Below are 18140 nucleotides of genomic sequence, written 5' to 3'. Positions count from 1 at the left end.
ATATTTTTGGGGATTTTTGTGGGAAATCTGAAAAAAAAATGATGTGGGGCCCCCCTTCCTGAGCCTCTGTAACCCCTTGTCCCAGGCAGGCTGGGATAGCCAGAATGCGGAGCCCCGGCCGACTGGGGCTTTGCACCCTGAGCTATACCAGCCCGCATGGTCTATGGTATGGGGGGGGGGCTGCGGGGGAGAGGGGCGGCCAAGCCTTCCCCTCTCCCCCCGAGCCCTTGTCCAATCCATGGACAAGGGGCTCTTCCCCACCACCGGTGCCCCAGGAGGAGGTGGGGGCGAGGACTCCCTGGGGGGGGGTTCATGGTGGCATCTGGGTGTCCCCTTTAGGAAGGGGACTCCAGATGGCCACACCCCTCCCAGGAGAAATGAGTATAGGGGTACAAAGTACCCCTTACCCATTTCCACAAAAGGTTCAATGAAATAAAAACCCAACCACGAGAAAAGTATTGTATTATTCTAAATTACTGTATCCATAAATACTTACCTGTACCTTTAAAAAAATGTTCCCATGCCCATATCCTGATCCAACGTATACAGTAGCCTCCAATTCAATTAAGTTGATTGAAGATCTCCCACGGCAATTCCCTATACTATACCTTAGAATGCGTCCTGCCGACGCATAGCGCCAGCTCCCGCTGTCCTCCCCGCCTCCTCACCTGTCACCCTCACCTAGCCTGGCACCTGGTGCACCCATGGGTGCCAGCCTAGGTGAGGAGGGGTGACAGATGCAGGCTGGTGGGGAGAGACAGCGGGAGCAGGCGCTATACGTCAGCACAGTCCGCATTCTAAGGTATAGTAACTGGCTCATCAATGAGCCAGTTCTTTTTGTATTGAATCGAATGAATCGGCTCTGAACCGATTTATTCGATTTAATACAAAAAGAACCGGCTCATTGATGAGCCGGTTACTATACCTTAGAATGCGGGCTGTGCGGACGTATAGCGCTGTCTCCTGCGATCTCTCCCCACCTGCCTGCACCTGTCACCCTCACCTAGGCTGGCACCCGGTGCACCCATGGGTGCACGAGGTGCCAGGCTAGGTGAGGGTGACAGGTGAGGAGGCGGGGAGGACAACGGGAGCTGGCGCTATGCGTCGGCAGGACGCATTCTAAGGTATACTATAGGGAATTGCCGTGGGAGATCTTCAATCAACTTAATTGAAGATCACAAGATTGGAGGATGCTATATACGTTGGATCATTTCCGAGGATATGGGCGTGGGAACATTTTTTTAAAGGTACAGGTAAGTATTTATAGTTAATTTAGAATAATAAAATACTTTTGTTGTGGTTGTGTTTTTATTTCATTTATTTAACCCTTTTTGGCAATGGGTACTTTGCACCCCTATACTCATTTCTCCTGGGAGGGGGGTGGGCATCTGGGGTCCCCTTCTTAAAGAGACTCTGTAACAAAATTTTCAGCCTTAGTTCTTCTATCCTATGAGTTCCTTTGCCTGTTCTAAAGGTGCATACACACATCAGACTATAGTCTTTGGAAAATGAAAGATCACAGACCAATCTTACCACCCTTCATGTAGTATGAGAGCCATACTCTACACAGTCTATTCCCTAGGTTCTCAACGTGTGGTACGCGTACCCCAGGGGGTACTTCTGATGGTTCCAGGGGATACTCGGGCTTGATATACTTAACCAAGAATAACAAATTTAGAGTTTTAGAAAATGATAAATATTATTTAAACAACACCAAATTAGTGTTTTAGCTAATTAAAAGCAATAGTAAATGCTTGGAAATTGTTTAGAACCAATTTTCATGTGCTACGAATAAATATATATTTGTCAAGGGGTACTTGTGATAATGATTACTATGCTAGGGGGTACTTGGTGAGTACAAGGTTTTAAAAGGGGTACATACCAATAAAATGTTAAGAAACACTGGTCTATTCTATGGAGCTGAACTCCACATCAGAAAAAAATCTTTGCAAGATGCTGCACACAAAGATGCTGTACAGACACAAAAGATCAGTATCTGCAAAAGATCAGTATCTGCAAAAGATCTGTTCCTGCCAAAGATCCGTTCCTGCAAATTGCATTCATAGTCTATGAGATCTGCAGATCATCATACACACATGATTTAACTGACATTCATCTGCAGATCTGATCCACCAGGATGGATTTTCAGTTCTGTGGATGATTGCTTGATCTGCAGATGAATGTCAGTTAAATCATGTGTGTATGATGATCTGTAGATCTCATAAACTATCATTGCATTTTGCAGGAATGGATTTTTGGCAGGAACAGATCTTTTGCAGATACTGATCTGTTGTGTCTGTACAGCATCTGTGTGTGCAGCATCTTTTTTTTTATGTGGAGTTCAGCTCCATAGAAAAGACTGTGTAGAGTATGGCTCTCATACTACATGAAGGGTGGTAAAATTGGTCTGTGATCTTTCATTTTCCAAAGACTATAGTCTGATGTGTGTATGAGCCCTAATGTGCTCTGGCTTACTGCAGCTTTTCCTAATTGCACAGTGGCTGTGTTATCTCTGTTATATGATCTAATCTGTTTTCTTCTGTCGGCACAGTCGGGCTAAAGGCTCATACACACGTCGGATTTTTCCGAACGACGGGTCGTTTGAACGTCCCGTCATTCAGTCGTCTGCACGCCAAATCGGGCGTGTGTACAGACTGTCGTTCGGGTGATAAGACTGGTCTTGAGCGATCCACCCGTCGGATCGCTCAAAACCAGTCTTATCACCCGACTGACAGTCTGTACACACGCCCGATTTGGCGTGCGGACGACTGAATGTCGGGACGTTCAAACGACCCGTCGTTCGGAAAAATCCGACGTGTGTATGGGCCTTAAGGCTGGAATGTGTGGAATGTGCAGGGCTGCTTGTGATTGGTAGAAGCTATACACACCCTCTCCATGCCCCCTGCAGGCTCTGTATGACTCACACACTCTGCTTATGTGAGCCTATCACAAGCTGGTTAGTTTGTTTGTAAACACTGTCTAAAACTGGCAATTACAAGCCAGGTTTGCAGCAGATAGTGGCAGAAACAGCAAAGAGGGGCCCAGGAGAACATAATGATGAATAGAATGGCATGCTTTTTGCTGTAAAAAATTTAGAGTACGGATTCTCTTTAAAGGGGACTCCCAGATGCCACCATGAACCCCCCCAGGGAGTCGTCACCCCACCTCCTCCTGGTGCACCGGAGGTGGGGAAGAGCCCCTTGTCCATGGATTGGACAAGGGCTCGGGGGGAGAAGGGAAGGCTTGGCCACCCCTCTCCCCCGGAACCCCCCATACCATGAACCATGCGGGCTGGTATAGTTCAGGGTGCGAAGACCCAGTCGGCCGGGGCTCCGCATTCTGGCTATCCCAGCCTAGATGGGGTACAAGGGGTTACAGAGGCTCAGGAAGGGGGGACCCCACGTCATTTTTTTTCAGATTTCCCACACTCAGAACATTCCCCAAAAATAATTTTTTTTAATTTTTTTTTAAATAGTTTCCCACTATCTTTTTAACATATCCTGCAAATTTGGTGTTGCTAGGATGTAAGGGGCTTTGCCATTAACTGCTGGGAAATATTTCCCACGATCTGTCATTGACCGGCATTTAAATGTATTGTTTTTTTTCTTTGAATTTTTCAAATCAATTTTCTCAAAAAGTATAAGGTCTTTTTGAAATATTTTTTCCCCTTGCTCCCACTTTTCTTCTTAACATAACCTGCAAATTTGGTGATTCTGGCATTTAGGGGGCTTTGCAATTAACCCTTAAAGTCGGCGGGTTTTGAATCACGAATTCGTGATCAAGGCCGAATTTTCCCCTGACCCAGATTCGAATCCACCCAAATCGAATTCAAGTTTATTTGAATCTGAATTTGACCCGGACCCGAATGTACTCGAATCGAATTTGGGTACATTCGAGCATCCCTGTGCGTGATCCATTTTTGTTTTTGGTTTTGACGTCATAGTTGACTGTTCACATTCCTTAGGAAAAAGGAAGTATCTTTATTGGAGCACTATGGCAGAAATGATGATGCTGGTTGAACACAATGGGCGTTTGTCTTTTTTCAACCCAACTATGTAACTATGTGATTAACTATGTGATAACCTTGCTAGCATTTCTGTAACAGGAAAGACATCATTTTGCCAGCAGTGTTTTTTTCTAAGTGAAAGTCTTCTAGAAATAGTATTTGAACTACTTGCCGACTGCTCCACGCCAATCGGCGTGAGCAGTGCGGCAGCCCCAAGACCACTCCACGTCGATTGGCGTGAATGGATGTCTATGGGGCTAGCAGGAGATCGCGCACAGGTTGCGCGCGCATCTCCTGCTTGGAAGGCGAAGCTCCACTCCGCCTTTAGTCACCGAGCGGCGATCACTGCTCAGGAGACTGTTAGATGACGAAACCGCCGTCTATCAGGGTAGTACAGCACTGCGATCTGCATGGCTGTCCACCCGGGACACAGGGAAGTCGATAGGTTGACCAGGGGAGGGAGGGTAGTAAAATTAATTAAAAAAGCAACATTTTATTTAAAAATAATATAAATAAATATTTATAAAACAAACAAACAAACATTGGGGGAGCGATCAGACCCCACCAACAGAGTGCTCTGTTGGTGGGGAGAAAAGGGGGGGGGGAATCACTTGTGTGCTAAGTTTTACGGCCCTGCAGCTTGGCCTTAAAGCTGCAGTGGCCTATTTAACTAAAAATGGCCTGGTCTTTAGGGGGGTTAACACTGCGGTCCTAAAGCATTTAAGAGCTCCTCTCTTGGTCTGTTCTGTCAGTCTCTCAGGCAGAAACGGTTTTATAATTGAACTTTCTCTTGTGCACGGGGCTTTTTTGCTTTTGTGCTTCCCTATGTAGCTGCCAATTGCCAGCGATCAGCAAGCAATGCAAAAGCACTACTAGTGGACGCTTAGCCTTACAGACAGCTGTCAGTGATAGATTGGTGATTAGCAGAAAGTGTTCACTGGGAGGGAGGAGGCACCCCAAATATGTAGGTGTATGGATGTGGAATAAGCATATAAAATGGCTTACCTCTATAAAGATCTGGGTAACCCAAATTAATAACACTTTTATTAGGAACCAAACGCTAGATACATAACACATTTCGCAGACTTCAGTCCACTTCCTCAGATCAGTATAAAAAGTGTCTTAAAACCAGCGTTTTTCAAGCAGGGTACACCTATTGAAGCGTTACCCTGCTTGAAAAACACTGTTTTTTCAAGCAGACCAAAACAGCTGGTTTTGGAATGAAGAATGTGTCACACAACTTATATGCAAGTATTTAGTTAGATACAGTATATGGGCTTGGTTTACTAAGACAAATAACACGCATTTTCAATGTTAACACGCCTTATCAAAGTTAACATGCCTTATCAGAGTAGCATAGAAAACTTATGCCTGCTAATTGACAATGACGAGAGCTCCACTCGTCCTTCCCTGAGCCCCTGCTGGTTCGTAGCGCTCGCTATGCTATTCTGATATGGCATGCTAACTTTGATAAGGCATGCTATTGTCTTAGTGAATCAAGCCCTATGTGTGTATAAATCTAACCTTGATGAGAGACTATATCATCAACCCATTTGGCAGCAGAGCTCACACTTTGAGAGTCAGTAACATCAAGAACTGTGGTCTGTAGTCTACTGGATGTCTCCTTCTTTAGGTTTTCAGCTCCTGCTTGGGTTTGGCAAGCAGCAAGGACCCTCAATCCACGTCTGTCCAACTGCTTTGCCAAGAGATTTCCAAATCCCGTGTCACATCCACTGATGAAGACATATTTATCTGTGACGTTCTCCAGGATTAAACTGAACCTGTACCATCTGTACAAGAGGAGTAAACCCAATACCACCAGCAAAGGGAGCCACATGATTAATGATCCAAATACCTGCAACATTAAGAGAAATTAAATATATAACAATTTAGCTAGGTTTTGCAAAGGCATCAGTTCTGATCCCTACAACAGCCAGGTGCAGAAGCTGAGGATGCAAGAACTTGGGAAGGACGTGGATAAGGGACTGGCTGATGGACAATAGGCAAAGTGTTAAGGGTCAAAGGATTGTATTCAGAATGGCTAACTATTGGCAGCAGGATCCTACAAGGGTCAGTACTCTTTAATTTATTAATCAATTACCTGGTAGATGAAATAGAAAACAGAGTTTCTTTTTTTGCAGATGACAGAAAGTTATGCAGATTTATCAACAAGCAGGATGATAGTGATATATTGCAGAAGGAGCTCAAGGAAGGCAATTTGGGCAAGTAAGTGGAAGTTGAAATGAAAGATTGAAGAATGTAAAGCGTATCCATACAGGATACACACTGTTGTGCATCTGTCATAGTGTGAACCTAGCCTAAGGGATTTTGCCCTTGTTCTGGTTCAAATGGAATATGTAAGGATACTTAACAGCTCTGTACCAATTTTTCTGGTTGAGCTTGATGGATACAAGTCTTTTTTTTTACTCAACCAGCTATGTAAGGGAACATGAATTTTGTGATTATTTCCATAATAATCATCCTACCATGTTTGATCAAAAATATGTAGCACATATGAAGACAGACACATGGAAAAGTGCAGTGGCTGTACATGGAATGTGGGATGCTGTGGCACATGCATGAGCGGGGTGGGGGTACATGGAATGTGGGATGCTGTGGCACATGCATGAGCGGGGTGGGGGTACATGGAATGTGGGATGCTGTGGCACATGGAAGAGTGAAGTGGGTGTACATGGAATGCGGGATGCTGTGGCACATGGAACAGCGGGGTGGGGGTACATGGAATGTGTGTTGCTGTGGCACATGCATGAGCGCGGTGGGGGTACATGGAATGTCGGATGCTGTGGCACATGGAAGAGCGGAGTGGGTGTACATGGAATGCGGGATGCTGTGGCACATGGAAGAGCGGGGTGGGGGTACATGGAATGTGTGTTGCTGTGGCACATGCATGAGCGGAGTGTGTGTACATGGAATGTGGGATGTTGTGGCACATGGAAGAGTGAAGTGGGTGTACATGGAATGTGGGATGCTGTGGCACATGGAAGAGTGGAGTATGTGTACAAGGAATGTGTGTTGCTGTGGCACATGGAAGAGCGGAGTGGGTGTACATGGAATGTGGGATGCTGTGGCACATGGAAGAGCGGAGTGTGTGTACATGCAATGTGGGATGCTGTGGCACATGGAAGAGCGGAGTGTGTGTACATACTGTAGAATGTGGGATGCTGTGGCACATGCATGAGCGGGGTGGGGGTACATGGAATGTGGGATGCTGTGGCACATGGAAGAACGGAGTGTGTGTACATAGAATGTGGGATGCTGTGGCACATGCATGAGCGGGGTGGGGGTACATGGAATGTGGGATGCTGTGGCACATGGAAGAGTGAAGTGGGTGTACATGGAATGTGGGATGCTGTGGCACATGGAAGAGCGGAGTGTGTGTACATATAATGTGTGTTGCTGTGGCACATGCATGAGCGGAGTGTGTGTACATGGAATGTCGGATGCTGTGGCACATGGAAGAGCGGAGTGGGTGTACATGGAATGTGGGATGCTGTGGCACATGGAAGAGCGGAGTGGGTGTACATGGAATGTGGGATGCTGTGGCACATGGAAGAGCGGAGTGTGTGTACATAGAATGTGGGATGCTGTGGCACATGGAAGAGTAAAGTGGGAGTACATGGAATGTGAGATGCTGTTGCACATGGAAGAGCGGAGTGTGTGTACAAAGAATGTGGGATGCTGTGGCACATGGAAGAGCGGAGTGGGTGTACATGGAATGTGAGATGCTGTGGCACATGGAAGAGTGGAGTGTGTGTATATGGAATGTGGGATGCTGTGGCACATGCATGAGCGGGGTGGGGGTACATGGAATGTGGGATGCTGTGGCACATGGAAGAGCGGAGTGGGTGTACATGGAATGTGGGATGCTGTGGCACATGGAAGAGCGGAGTGTGTGTATATGGAATGTGGGATGCTGTGGCACATGCATGAGCGGAGTGGGTGTACATGGAATGTGGGATGCTGTGGCACATGGAAGAGCGGAGTGGGTGTACATGGAATGTGGGATGCTGTGGCACATGGAAGAGCGGAGTGTGTGTACATAGAATGTGGGATGCTGTGGCACATGGAAGAGTAAAGTGGGAGTACATTGAATGTGGGATGCTGTGGCACATGGAAGAGCGGAGTGTGTGTACAAAGAATGTGGGATGCTGTGGCACATGGAAGAGCGGAGTGGGTGTACATGGAATGTGGGATGCTGTGGCACATGGAAGAGCGGAGTGTGTGTATATGGAATGTGGGATGCTGTGGCACCTGCATGAGCGGGGTGGGGGTACATGGAATGTGGGATGCTGTGGCACATGGAAGAGCGGAGTGGGTGTACATAGAATGTGGGATGCTGTGGCACATGGAAGAGTGGAGTGGGTGTACATGGAATGTGGGATGCTGCGGCACATGGAAGAGTAAAGTTGGTGTACATGGAATGTGGGATGCTGTGGCACATGCATGAGCGGGGTGGGCGTACATGGAATGTGGGATGCTGTGGCACATGGAAGAGCGGAGTGGGTGTACATGGAATGTGGGATGCTGTGGCACATGGAAGAGCGGAGTGTGTGTATATGGAATGTGGGATGCTGTGGCACCTGCATGAGCGGGGTGGGGGTACATGGAATGTGGGATGCTGTGGCACATGGAAGAGCGGAGTGGGTGTACATAGAATGTGGGATGCTGTGGCACATGGAAGAGTGGAGTGGGTGTACATGGAATGTGGGATGCTGCGGCACATGGAAGAGTGAAGTTGGTGTACATGGAATGTGGGATGCTGTGGCACATGCATGAGCGGGGTGGGCGTACATGGAATGTGGGATGCTGTGGCACATGGAAGAGCGGAGTGGGTGTACATAGAATGTGGGATGCTGTGGCACATGGAAGAGCGGAGTGGGTGTACATGGAATGTGGGATGCTGTGGCACATGGAAGAGCGGAGTGTGTGTATATGGAATGTGGGATGCTGTGGCACATGCATGAGCGGAGTGGGTGTACATGGAATGTGGGATGCTGTGGCACATGGAAGAGCGGAGTGGGTGTACATGGAATGTGGGATGCTGTGGCACATGGAAGAGCGGAGTGTGTGTACATAGAATGTGGGATGCTGTGGCACATGGAAGAGTAAAGTGGGAGTACATGGAATGTGGGATGCTGTGGCACATGGAAGAGCGGAGTGTGTGTACAAAGAATGTGGGATGCTGTGGCACATGGAAGAGCGGAGTGGGTGTACATGGAATGTGGGATGCTGTGGCACATGGAAGAGCGGAGTGTGTGTATATGGAATGTGGGATGCTGTGGCACCTGCATGAGCGGGGTGGGGGTACATGGAATGTGGGATGCTGTGGCACATGGAAGAGCGGAGTGGGTGTACATAGAATGTGGGATGCTGTGGCACATGGAAGAGTGGAGTGGGTGTACATGGAATGTGGGATGCTGCGGCACATGGAAGAGTGAAGTTGGTGTACATGGAATGTGGGATGCTGTGGCACATGCATGAGCGGGGTGGGCGTACATGGAATGTGGGATGCTGTGGCACATGGAAGAGCGGAGTGGGTGTACATGGAATGTGGGATGCTGTGGCACATGGAAGAGCGGAGTGTGTGTATATGGAATGTGGGATGCTGTGGCACCTGCATGAGCGGGGTGGGGGTACATGGAATGTGGGATGCTGTGGCACATGGAAGAGCGGAGTGGGTGTACATAGAATGTGGGATGCTGTGGCACATGGAAGAGTGGAGTGGGTGTACATGGAATGTGGGATGCTGCGGCACATGGAAGAGTGAAGTTGGTGTACATGGAATGTGGGATGCTGTGGCACATGCATGAGCGGGGTGGGCGTACATGGAATGTGGGATGCTGTGGCACATGGAAGAGCGGAGTGGGTGTACATAGAATGTGGGATGCTGTGGCACATGGAAGAGTGGAGTGGGTGTACATGGAATGTGGGATGCTGCGGCACATGGAAGAGTAAAGTTGGTGTACATGGAATGTGGGATGCTGTGGCACATGCATGAGCGGGGTGGGCGTACATGGAATGTGGGATGCTGTGGCACATGGAAGAGCGGAGTGGGTGTACATAGAATGTGGGATGCTGTGGCACATGGAAGAGTGGAGTGGGGGTACATGGAATGTGGGATGCTGCGGCACATGGAAGAGTGAAGTTGGTGTATATGGAATGTGGGATGCTGTGGCACATGCATGAGCGGGGTGGGCGTACATGGAATGTGGGATGCTGTGGCACATGGAAGAGCGGAGTGGGTGTACATAGAATGTGGGATGCTGTGGCACATGGAAGAGCGGAGTGGGTGTACATGGAATCTGGGATGCTGCGGCACATGGAAGAGTGAAGTGGGTGTACATGGAATGTGGGATGCTGTGGCACATGGAAGAGCGGAGAATGTGGGATGTTGGCATTAGAAAGGAAATATAGTAAAAGGAATTAGAATTTAGCATCAGAAGGAGGACTTACATTCAGGGGCATATTTAGTCTTAAGAAGGAAAAGGACACCATTTAGGTATAGCATTCCATATTAAATTCCACCATATCAGTAACAGCACTTTACAGATATTCTAACTATTGGCCTCCCTCTGCAACCAGAGGAACAGGCATAGAAATCAAAAATAGATGTTTGTAGGATTAAAAAACCTTTGTGGGCAATACAGCTGTGACATTGGAAACATGCATGGCTTTTAATGAAGCTATTTGAAGTTGGATGTGCTCTCAAGCTTTCACACACAGTTCATTGACCCCAGTCAAAGGCAGTAAAGTGTGGTAATTAATCTTGTTTTATATAAGTTAGATAAACTGGTTAAAACAAACCTGGCTGTGAGGGAAAAAGTTCATAGTTAGATACTTGCCTAAGTAGTACTGCACATGCTCAGTAGAATGCACAATCGTGCCCAGAGGAAAAACACTGTACACTGGCTGCTTTGTTTTACTGGGCGTGTACGGACCTGACTGTATGCCTAGTATGGAGAAACTGGTTTGAATATAAGTACAGCTATGAGAGCATATTCAACAAGCCCTTGTTGAACATATTCTGAGGGATGCAGCGCTGGAACAGTGGTCACCAGGAGGACCTCAGAAACTTCTGGTCTTTTCAGAAGATTCCCACTACTGAGGTGGTAAGTATCTAGCTTTTAACATTTTGTACATTTCAGGTACGCTTTAACCACTCTGGCATTCTATTGATTGCGCCAGGGTGGCTGCGCAGCACTATTTTTTTTTGTTAAATCATGTAGCTAGCCTAGCGCTTCATGAGAGCCGCTGAGCAGCGGCATCCCCCCGCCCCTTCCGATCGCTTCCGGTGATCAGAGCAAACGGGAAATCCAGAACGGGATGTCCTGTTTGGCTTCCATCGTCGCCATGGCGACGATTGTGATGACGTCATCGACGTCATGACGTCAGAGGGAGTCCCGATCCACCCCTCAGCGCTGCCTGGCACTGATTGGCCAGGCTGAGCAGGGGTCTCGGGGAGGGGGGGGCGGCCTGTTACGCGTTGGGTAGCGGTGGATCGGTGGCGAGCAGCGGCGATCGCATCCAACACGCAGCTAGCAAAGTGCTAGCTGCGTGTTTAAATTTTTTTAGAAAATTGGCCCAGCTGGGCCTGAGAAATCCACCATGGCGGTAATGGATGAGCTGAGCTCGTCATTACCGCCACGGTGGTTAAAGTGGGATTAAACTCTATGAACTAAAATTTAAGTACCTACTCTTGGGTACATGAAGAACATTTGAATGCATTCCCTGTGTGTAGAAACTTTACTTTCAGTACACAGAACAGTACAAGTTTGTACTGCTCCCGTAATTGGCAAATGTAATCATTGCTGGCTAGGAGAAGTTCTCTTCCTCTCTGCCTGGTCTCTTCCCTGTGCTCCCCCCTCCTCCTCTGCTGAAGTGATGCATTGCTGTGGCAAGAAGTTATGGTCTTAAGGCCCAACTACAACACATGTGTACTAATACTGATAGTTCAGAAGTCCTGATGTTGTCTAGTTGTCTAAATTTTGTTGTATGTTTCTATGATACAAGATTAAAGAAGTAGAGAGCACTGTGTCCTCGGTAGGTGACAGCACACCCACCACACCGTCCATACCCCTACATGCTAACACCACCTATACTAACCATACCCCTACAGACTGACACCACCCACACTATATATAACCCTACAGACTTACACCAACCACACTATCAATAGTCCTACAGACTTACACCACATACACTATCTATACCCATATTCCTGAAACTGAGGAAGAATTGGTGACTGCAACCATGAGATTAAGGAAGGCTTGCTGCTTGGATGGAAATCTCTGGCAAATCTGGAAAGATACTACACAATAGAGATGTCACGATATAAAAATCTAGAAGGTTTCCTGTATAAAAAAGTTCTAGTTACCTGCGCTGTTTTGCCCCGCAAAGCTGTGCTGAAGACCTCGCATCACTCTACTTCTGGCGCATGGCTCCTCCTCTCCTCTCTTATTGGAGAAAGACTAAAATATTTACTACAGTAGACATCTTGGCATTTTTCTCCGGGAGAGGAGGGGAGATGGGGCCATGCGCCGGAAGTCTGGTGATGCGGGGTCTTTGAAACAGCTTTGCGGGACAAGGCAGTTGCCGGTAACTATAACTATAACTTTCTTTTAAAGGAAACCTATCCGGCGCGACGGATAGCGGCGGATCGGCGGGTAGCGGCGGCGATCGGGCACTGCACACAGCTAGCAAAGTGCTAGCTGCGTGCAGCAAAAAAAAATAAATATGCAAATCGGCCCAGCGGGGCCTGAGCGGTGCCTCCCGGCGGCATAGCCCGTGCTCAGCACGGGCTTACCGCCAGGGAGGTTAACAGTGTGCTGACCAGAAAGCTGTAGGGGTAATGGCCATTTTCAAAATGGAGGATGGAGAATTCCCGTGATCACAGTGGACAAACAGGATGCAAGAGAGGAGAAATAGATTGAGGAGTAGACTACACGGGAGGTAAGTATGACTTGTATGTGTTTATTTTGACTTTTCATTTTCAGTTCAGGTTTTCTTTAAAGCAGGGAGGAGCAGAAACTACGCCAGTGCGAATTTACGCATCGTAGTTCGCATCTACGCATCATAGTTCGTAGGTGAAGTTTCAAAACTACGCTTACGAATTTACGCGTAGTGAAGTACCGCTACGCATAGCTTACGCCCACTATGCGTAGTTAACAATTGTATTGCGTAGTGAACTACGAATGCATTACTCGCGTCTAATTTTCCACGTGCGATTGTATGCTTACAAATTTATGCATTGGAAAGGGGAATGTACGCATAAAAGAGTTCCCGGTATAAGCATTTAAAGAGAAATTTATGCGTAAAAGTATTTTAACGCAGAGTCTACAAAATGCATACGAAACTAATATTTGATTTCGAAGTCGTAGAATAATTGCGTAGTTCCAGCGTAGCGAAGTTGGCTGACTACGACCATCCCTGCTTTAAAGCTATATAGTCTTCTCAGTAGTAACATATGGTTGCAAACGTTGGACTATAAAAATAGGTAATGCGTAGAAAAATTGATGTATTTTTATTGTGGGTGTAGAGAAAGCTTCTGAGAGTTCCCTGGACTATCCAGGGAAGATCCAACCAGTCATTACTTAAAGAAATTAGGCCACAGTGTTTACACTAAGAGTGAATTTTACTATTAAAACTCAAATATTTTGGTCACATAATGAGAAGACCGGATTCTTTGGAGAAATCCTTGATGCTTGGAAAAATTTAAGGAAAAAGAAGAAGATGACGACAGAGGCTAAGATGGATATACAGCATATGTACAAGCTATGAACATGCCTATGCAACAGCTGAAAGAAGACAAATTGACAAACATCTGGCATGTTAAGTGCACAAAGTCTTGCAATCAATTAAACAAATGATGAATGTGAGGCACTGAACAACCCCCTGTGCATTTTCACACCTCGCATAATGCCCAACCAAGCAGACTGCAACTTCACACATACCGGTACTAGAACCCCACCCACTATTGCAAGATTCATCTTAACCCCATATTTACAGCGTCACATTTATTTCTTTATTGTCAGACAGAGAAACAGTGTTAGTCTGTACATAGTAATACGTTGCTGAACTACCAGGAGAAGGAGGAGGGGAAAAACATGGGAAAATGGCAAGGAAGTCAGATAAGCTTCTGACTGCAAGGAAAGGTCTCTGAAGCAATACAGGAGATCATTTTACATCTTCTGTTTAAAATAACTTTTCAGCACTCTGCAATTGAAAAATACCAAAAGTAGGTGAAAAAATATTGTCAAAATTATTCTATTTTCTTGCTTGCAGGTGGCTTACAAGGCATTTTACTGATAAGCTGTGAAAATATCACTTAGGAGAAAAGGAGAAAAAGTTAAACTGCATAAGGGTCATTGGCCTTAATCCAATTTATTTATTTTTTCTCCTAAGTTTTCTCCTAGTGGTTAGTGTAGAGGAAGCAGTGGTTAGTGTAGCGTAGCTGGTGGACATCAGTGGTTAATGTAGTGGCGTACATTAAAAAAGGGCGTCGGGAAAAAAGGGCGCGTGGTGTAAACGATAAGCAGTATTATCATTTATAAAAATATTGTGTAGAATTTCGTTTACAAATAGTGTTTTAAGAATTTATAAATCATTAAATAATGTGTATGAGATTGGCAATTCTTAAAACGTTAATCTTCCCTGTTTCTAAACTGAAACTTATATTTACGTTTGTTAAAAACCCTCCCTGTACCTATCCCTAACCCCTAGACCCCCTGTTGGTGCCTAAACCTAAGACCCCCCTGTTGGTGCCTAAACCTAAGACTCTCTGGTGGTGCCTAAACCTAAGACCCCCCTGTTGGTGCCTAAACCTAAGACCCCCCTGGTGGTGCCTAAACCTAAGACCCCCCTGGTGGTGCCTAAACCTAAGACCCCCCTGTTGGTGCCTAAACCTAAGACCCCCCTGTTGGTGCCTAAACCTAAGACCCCCCTGTTGGTGCCTAAACCTAAGACCCCCCAGGTGGTGCCTAAACCTAAGACCCCCCTGTTGGTGCCTAAACCTAAGACCCCCCTGTTGGTGCCTAAACCTAAGACCCCCCTGGTGGTGCCTAAACCTAAGACCCCCCTGTTGGTGCCTAAACCTAAGACCCCCCTGGTGGTGCCTGAACCTAAGACCCCCCTGTTGGTGCCTAAACCTAAGACCCCCCTGTTGGTGCCTAAACCTAAGACCCCCCTGTTGGTGCCTAAACCTAAGACCCCCCTGGTGGTGCCTAAACCTAAGACCCCCTATGGATAATAATGTTTTACAAACATTAATAAATAAAAAATGTAAATAAAAAAATGTAAATATTTTTTTTGGGTGGATAATAATGTTTTAGAAATGTTTTAGAAATAGTGATTTAGTATCTTTATAAATGTTATTCGTCACGGGCTCATTTTGTAAAGTTAAATCATCACAAGCACAGTTATAAAACCTTAAACATCTCCGGGCGCCGTTTGTAAAACGTTAATAATCTCCGGCGCCTTTTTTTCCCTGTTCGGCGCCCATTAAACGATATTTATAATGGGAGTGAATGGGGCGCCCTTTTTGTCCACTTGTCTCATGCGCCCAAATCTCCTGCTTCCAATGTAGTGTGTTGTGTAGTGTAGTGTAACTGGTGGGAATCAAGAGCTTGTGTAGTGTAATGCAGTGTAACTGGAGAGGGACATCAGTGGTTAGTGTAGTTTAGTGTAGCTGGGCAGTGTAGCTTAGACAGAAAAGGGGGGAAAGGGTCCATAAGATGCTCCTGCACTATAGACAGGCAAGGTTTAGTATTCCGCCTCCCCCCCCCCCACACACACACACACACACACACACACAGTTTTTAGCTTTCCAGAGCTTCTTAAATGTATGACTACTGCATCACAATAATTAATATTATCAATTAAAATTACAAAGTTTATTAGGTCTTAATAAAGACAAAAGGCATAATTAGGAATGTTAAAGATTTAAGAGAATATTGGGTATATGCCAGCACCACACCACATCAGCCAGTGCATTGCGCCATATCAGTGAAGTCCAGCTGCACAATAAAAGGGAAGAAGAAAGGATAATGCAACCCCGAGAGGTAATAAATTAAAAATACAAAGTTGTCTCTAAATAAACAAATACCTATAATAATCCACCTATGTGTGTGTTGAACAAAAAGGAAAAATAATAATTTCAAGGAAAAAAAAGGAAATGTTCAGTGGTATGGATGGGTTTAGGCTAAAGTGATATATTTACAGCACCATCTAGTGGGCAAAATTTATAAAGGCACATACAAAGCACAACTCTATTCAACTTACTGTACAAATAGAGGCTGCCATTTACTGATGCTACATATATAAATGCATATAAGCAGTTAAACACTTAAAGTGTACCTGAGATGGGGACTTACAGTATATACATACTTGGGGCTTCCTCCAGCCCCCTCCAGACAGATTGCTCCCACGCCGTCCTCCTCATTTGCCCACAACTGGCCACCTGTAAGTTGTCCAATTGGAGCCAGTCGGCGCAAGCGTAGTCCAGCCGAGCGAGCTTCCCTGTCTTGCTCCCATCGCCGGGAGTGTTCTGCACGGAGCAAAACGCTCCCGGCAACAGGAACGAGACAGGGAAGCGCGGGCAGCTGGGCTGCGCATGCCCAGTTGGCCCCGGACCGGAGGACTTTCCGGGGCCAATTGTGGAGAAAGACGGATTTGGAGTAGGGCGGCGTGGGAACGGAATGCCTGGAGGTGGCTGGTGGAAGCCCCAGGTATGTATATTTTGTATATAAGTCCCCATCTCAGGGTCACTTTAAAGAGGAACTTTACTTAATATCACTTAATAAAATTGCTTATTTTTAAAAAATATGACTTTATAAATTATTTAGTCAGTATCTGCCCATTGTAAAAGCTTAGCTTACCCCAGTGGCGTACCTAGGGCATTTGACACCCGGTGCTGGGTATTAAAAGACACACCCCACCCCCCAAAAAATGGGTGTGGCTATAACCTACGGCGCGCGAAGCGCACTGCGGTGAAAAATGGGCATGGCCATGACCAGATGAGGGCGGAGCTAACTAATTTAAAGTGAACCCGGGATGAGAGTGATATGGAGGCTGCTATATTTATTTCCTTTAAAACAATAGGGAGCCCTGCTGATCTATTTGGCTGCAGTAGTGAACTGACTTACACCAGAAACAAGCATGCAACTAGAGATGAGCGTAATGGAGTAATTACGATTTCGTGAAATTTCGCTTAATTAGTGTAATTACGTTTATGGCCGTAAGTACATAATCGTAATGAAGAAGGATTTCGCGAAATTTTGCGTAAGCGTAATTTTCGCGTAATTTTCGCATTGCAACGGGTATTACGAAATGAATGCGTATGGTCATGCTCCCGAAGCGGAAAAGTTGACGCATGTATCAATGTTAGGTAGCCGCCGACTTTAAGGGTTAATAGCAAAGCCCCCTTAAATGCTAAGAGCCTCAAATTTGGAGAATATATTAAGGAGATCAGGAGGAATAAGAGGAAACAAATTTTTTTCAAAAAGACCTTATAGTTTTTGAGAAAATCGATGTTAAAGTTTCAAAGGAAAAATGTAAACATTTAAAAACCCGCCGACTTTAACGGTTAATAGCAAAGCCTGCTTAAAGTTTAGGAACACCAAATTCCCAGGGTATATTAAGGGAATCAGTGGGAATAAGAGGAAAAATTTTTTTTTCAAAAAGACCTTATAGTTTTTGAGAAAATCGATTTTTAAGTTTCAAGGGCGAAAATGTCTTTTAAATGCAGAAAATGTCAGGTTTTTTTGCACAGGTAACAATAGTGTATTATTTTCATAGATTCCCCCAAGTGGGAAGAGTTTTACTTACTTCGTTCTGAGTGTGGGAAATATTAAAAAAAAACGACGTGGGGTCCCCCCTCCCAGACCTCTTTAACCCCTTGTCCCCCATGTAGGCTGGGATAGCCAGAATGCGAAGCACCGGCCGCGTGGGGCTCCGCACCCTGACTATACCAGCCCGCATGGTCCATGGATTGGGGGGTCTCGGAAGGGGAGGGGCAGCCAAGCTTTCCCCTCCCCCTCCGAGCCCTTGTCCAATCCAAGGACAAGGGGCTCTTCTCCACCTCCGATGGGCGGTGGAGGTGGAGGCCGCGATTTCCTGG

General features: G+C 46.2%; 1 protein-coding gene across 3 annotated transcripts in view; it reads right to left on the bottom strand.

The window, feature by feature from the left end:
* LOC137545834 (retinol dehydrogenase 16-like) overlaps positions 1 to 18140 on the bottom strand; it is an 81907-nt gene that overhangs the window by 63342 nt on the left and 425 nt on the right. For 2 of the 3 annotated variants that reach the window (XM_068267516.1, XM_068267518.1), the window contains exon 1: positions 5531 to 5870. In XM_068267516.1, the coding sequence (XP_068123617.1) occupies positions 5531 to 5870 (340 nt within the window). Of the gene's footprint in view, positions 1 to 5530; positions 5871 to 18140 lie in introns of those variants that run through there. The other variant, XM_068267517.1, reaches the window with a different exon arrangement.

Source organism: Hyperolius riggenbachi, chromosome 2 (assembly GCF_040937935.1).
Source record: "Hyperolius riggenbachi isolate aHypRig1 chromosome 2, aHypRig1.pri, whole genome shotgun sequence".
Lineage (NCBI taxonomy): Eukaryota > Metazoa > Chordata > Amphibia > Anura > Hyperoliidae > Hyperolius > Hyperolius riggenbachi.
This window is presented reverse-complemented; position numbering and strand designations above follow the sequence as displayed.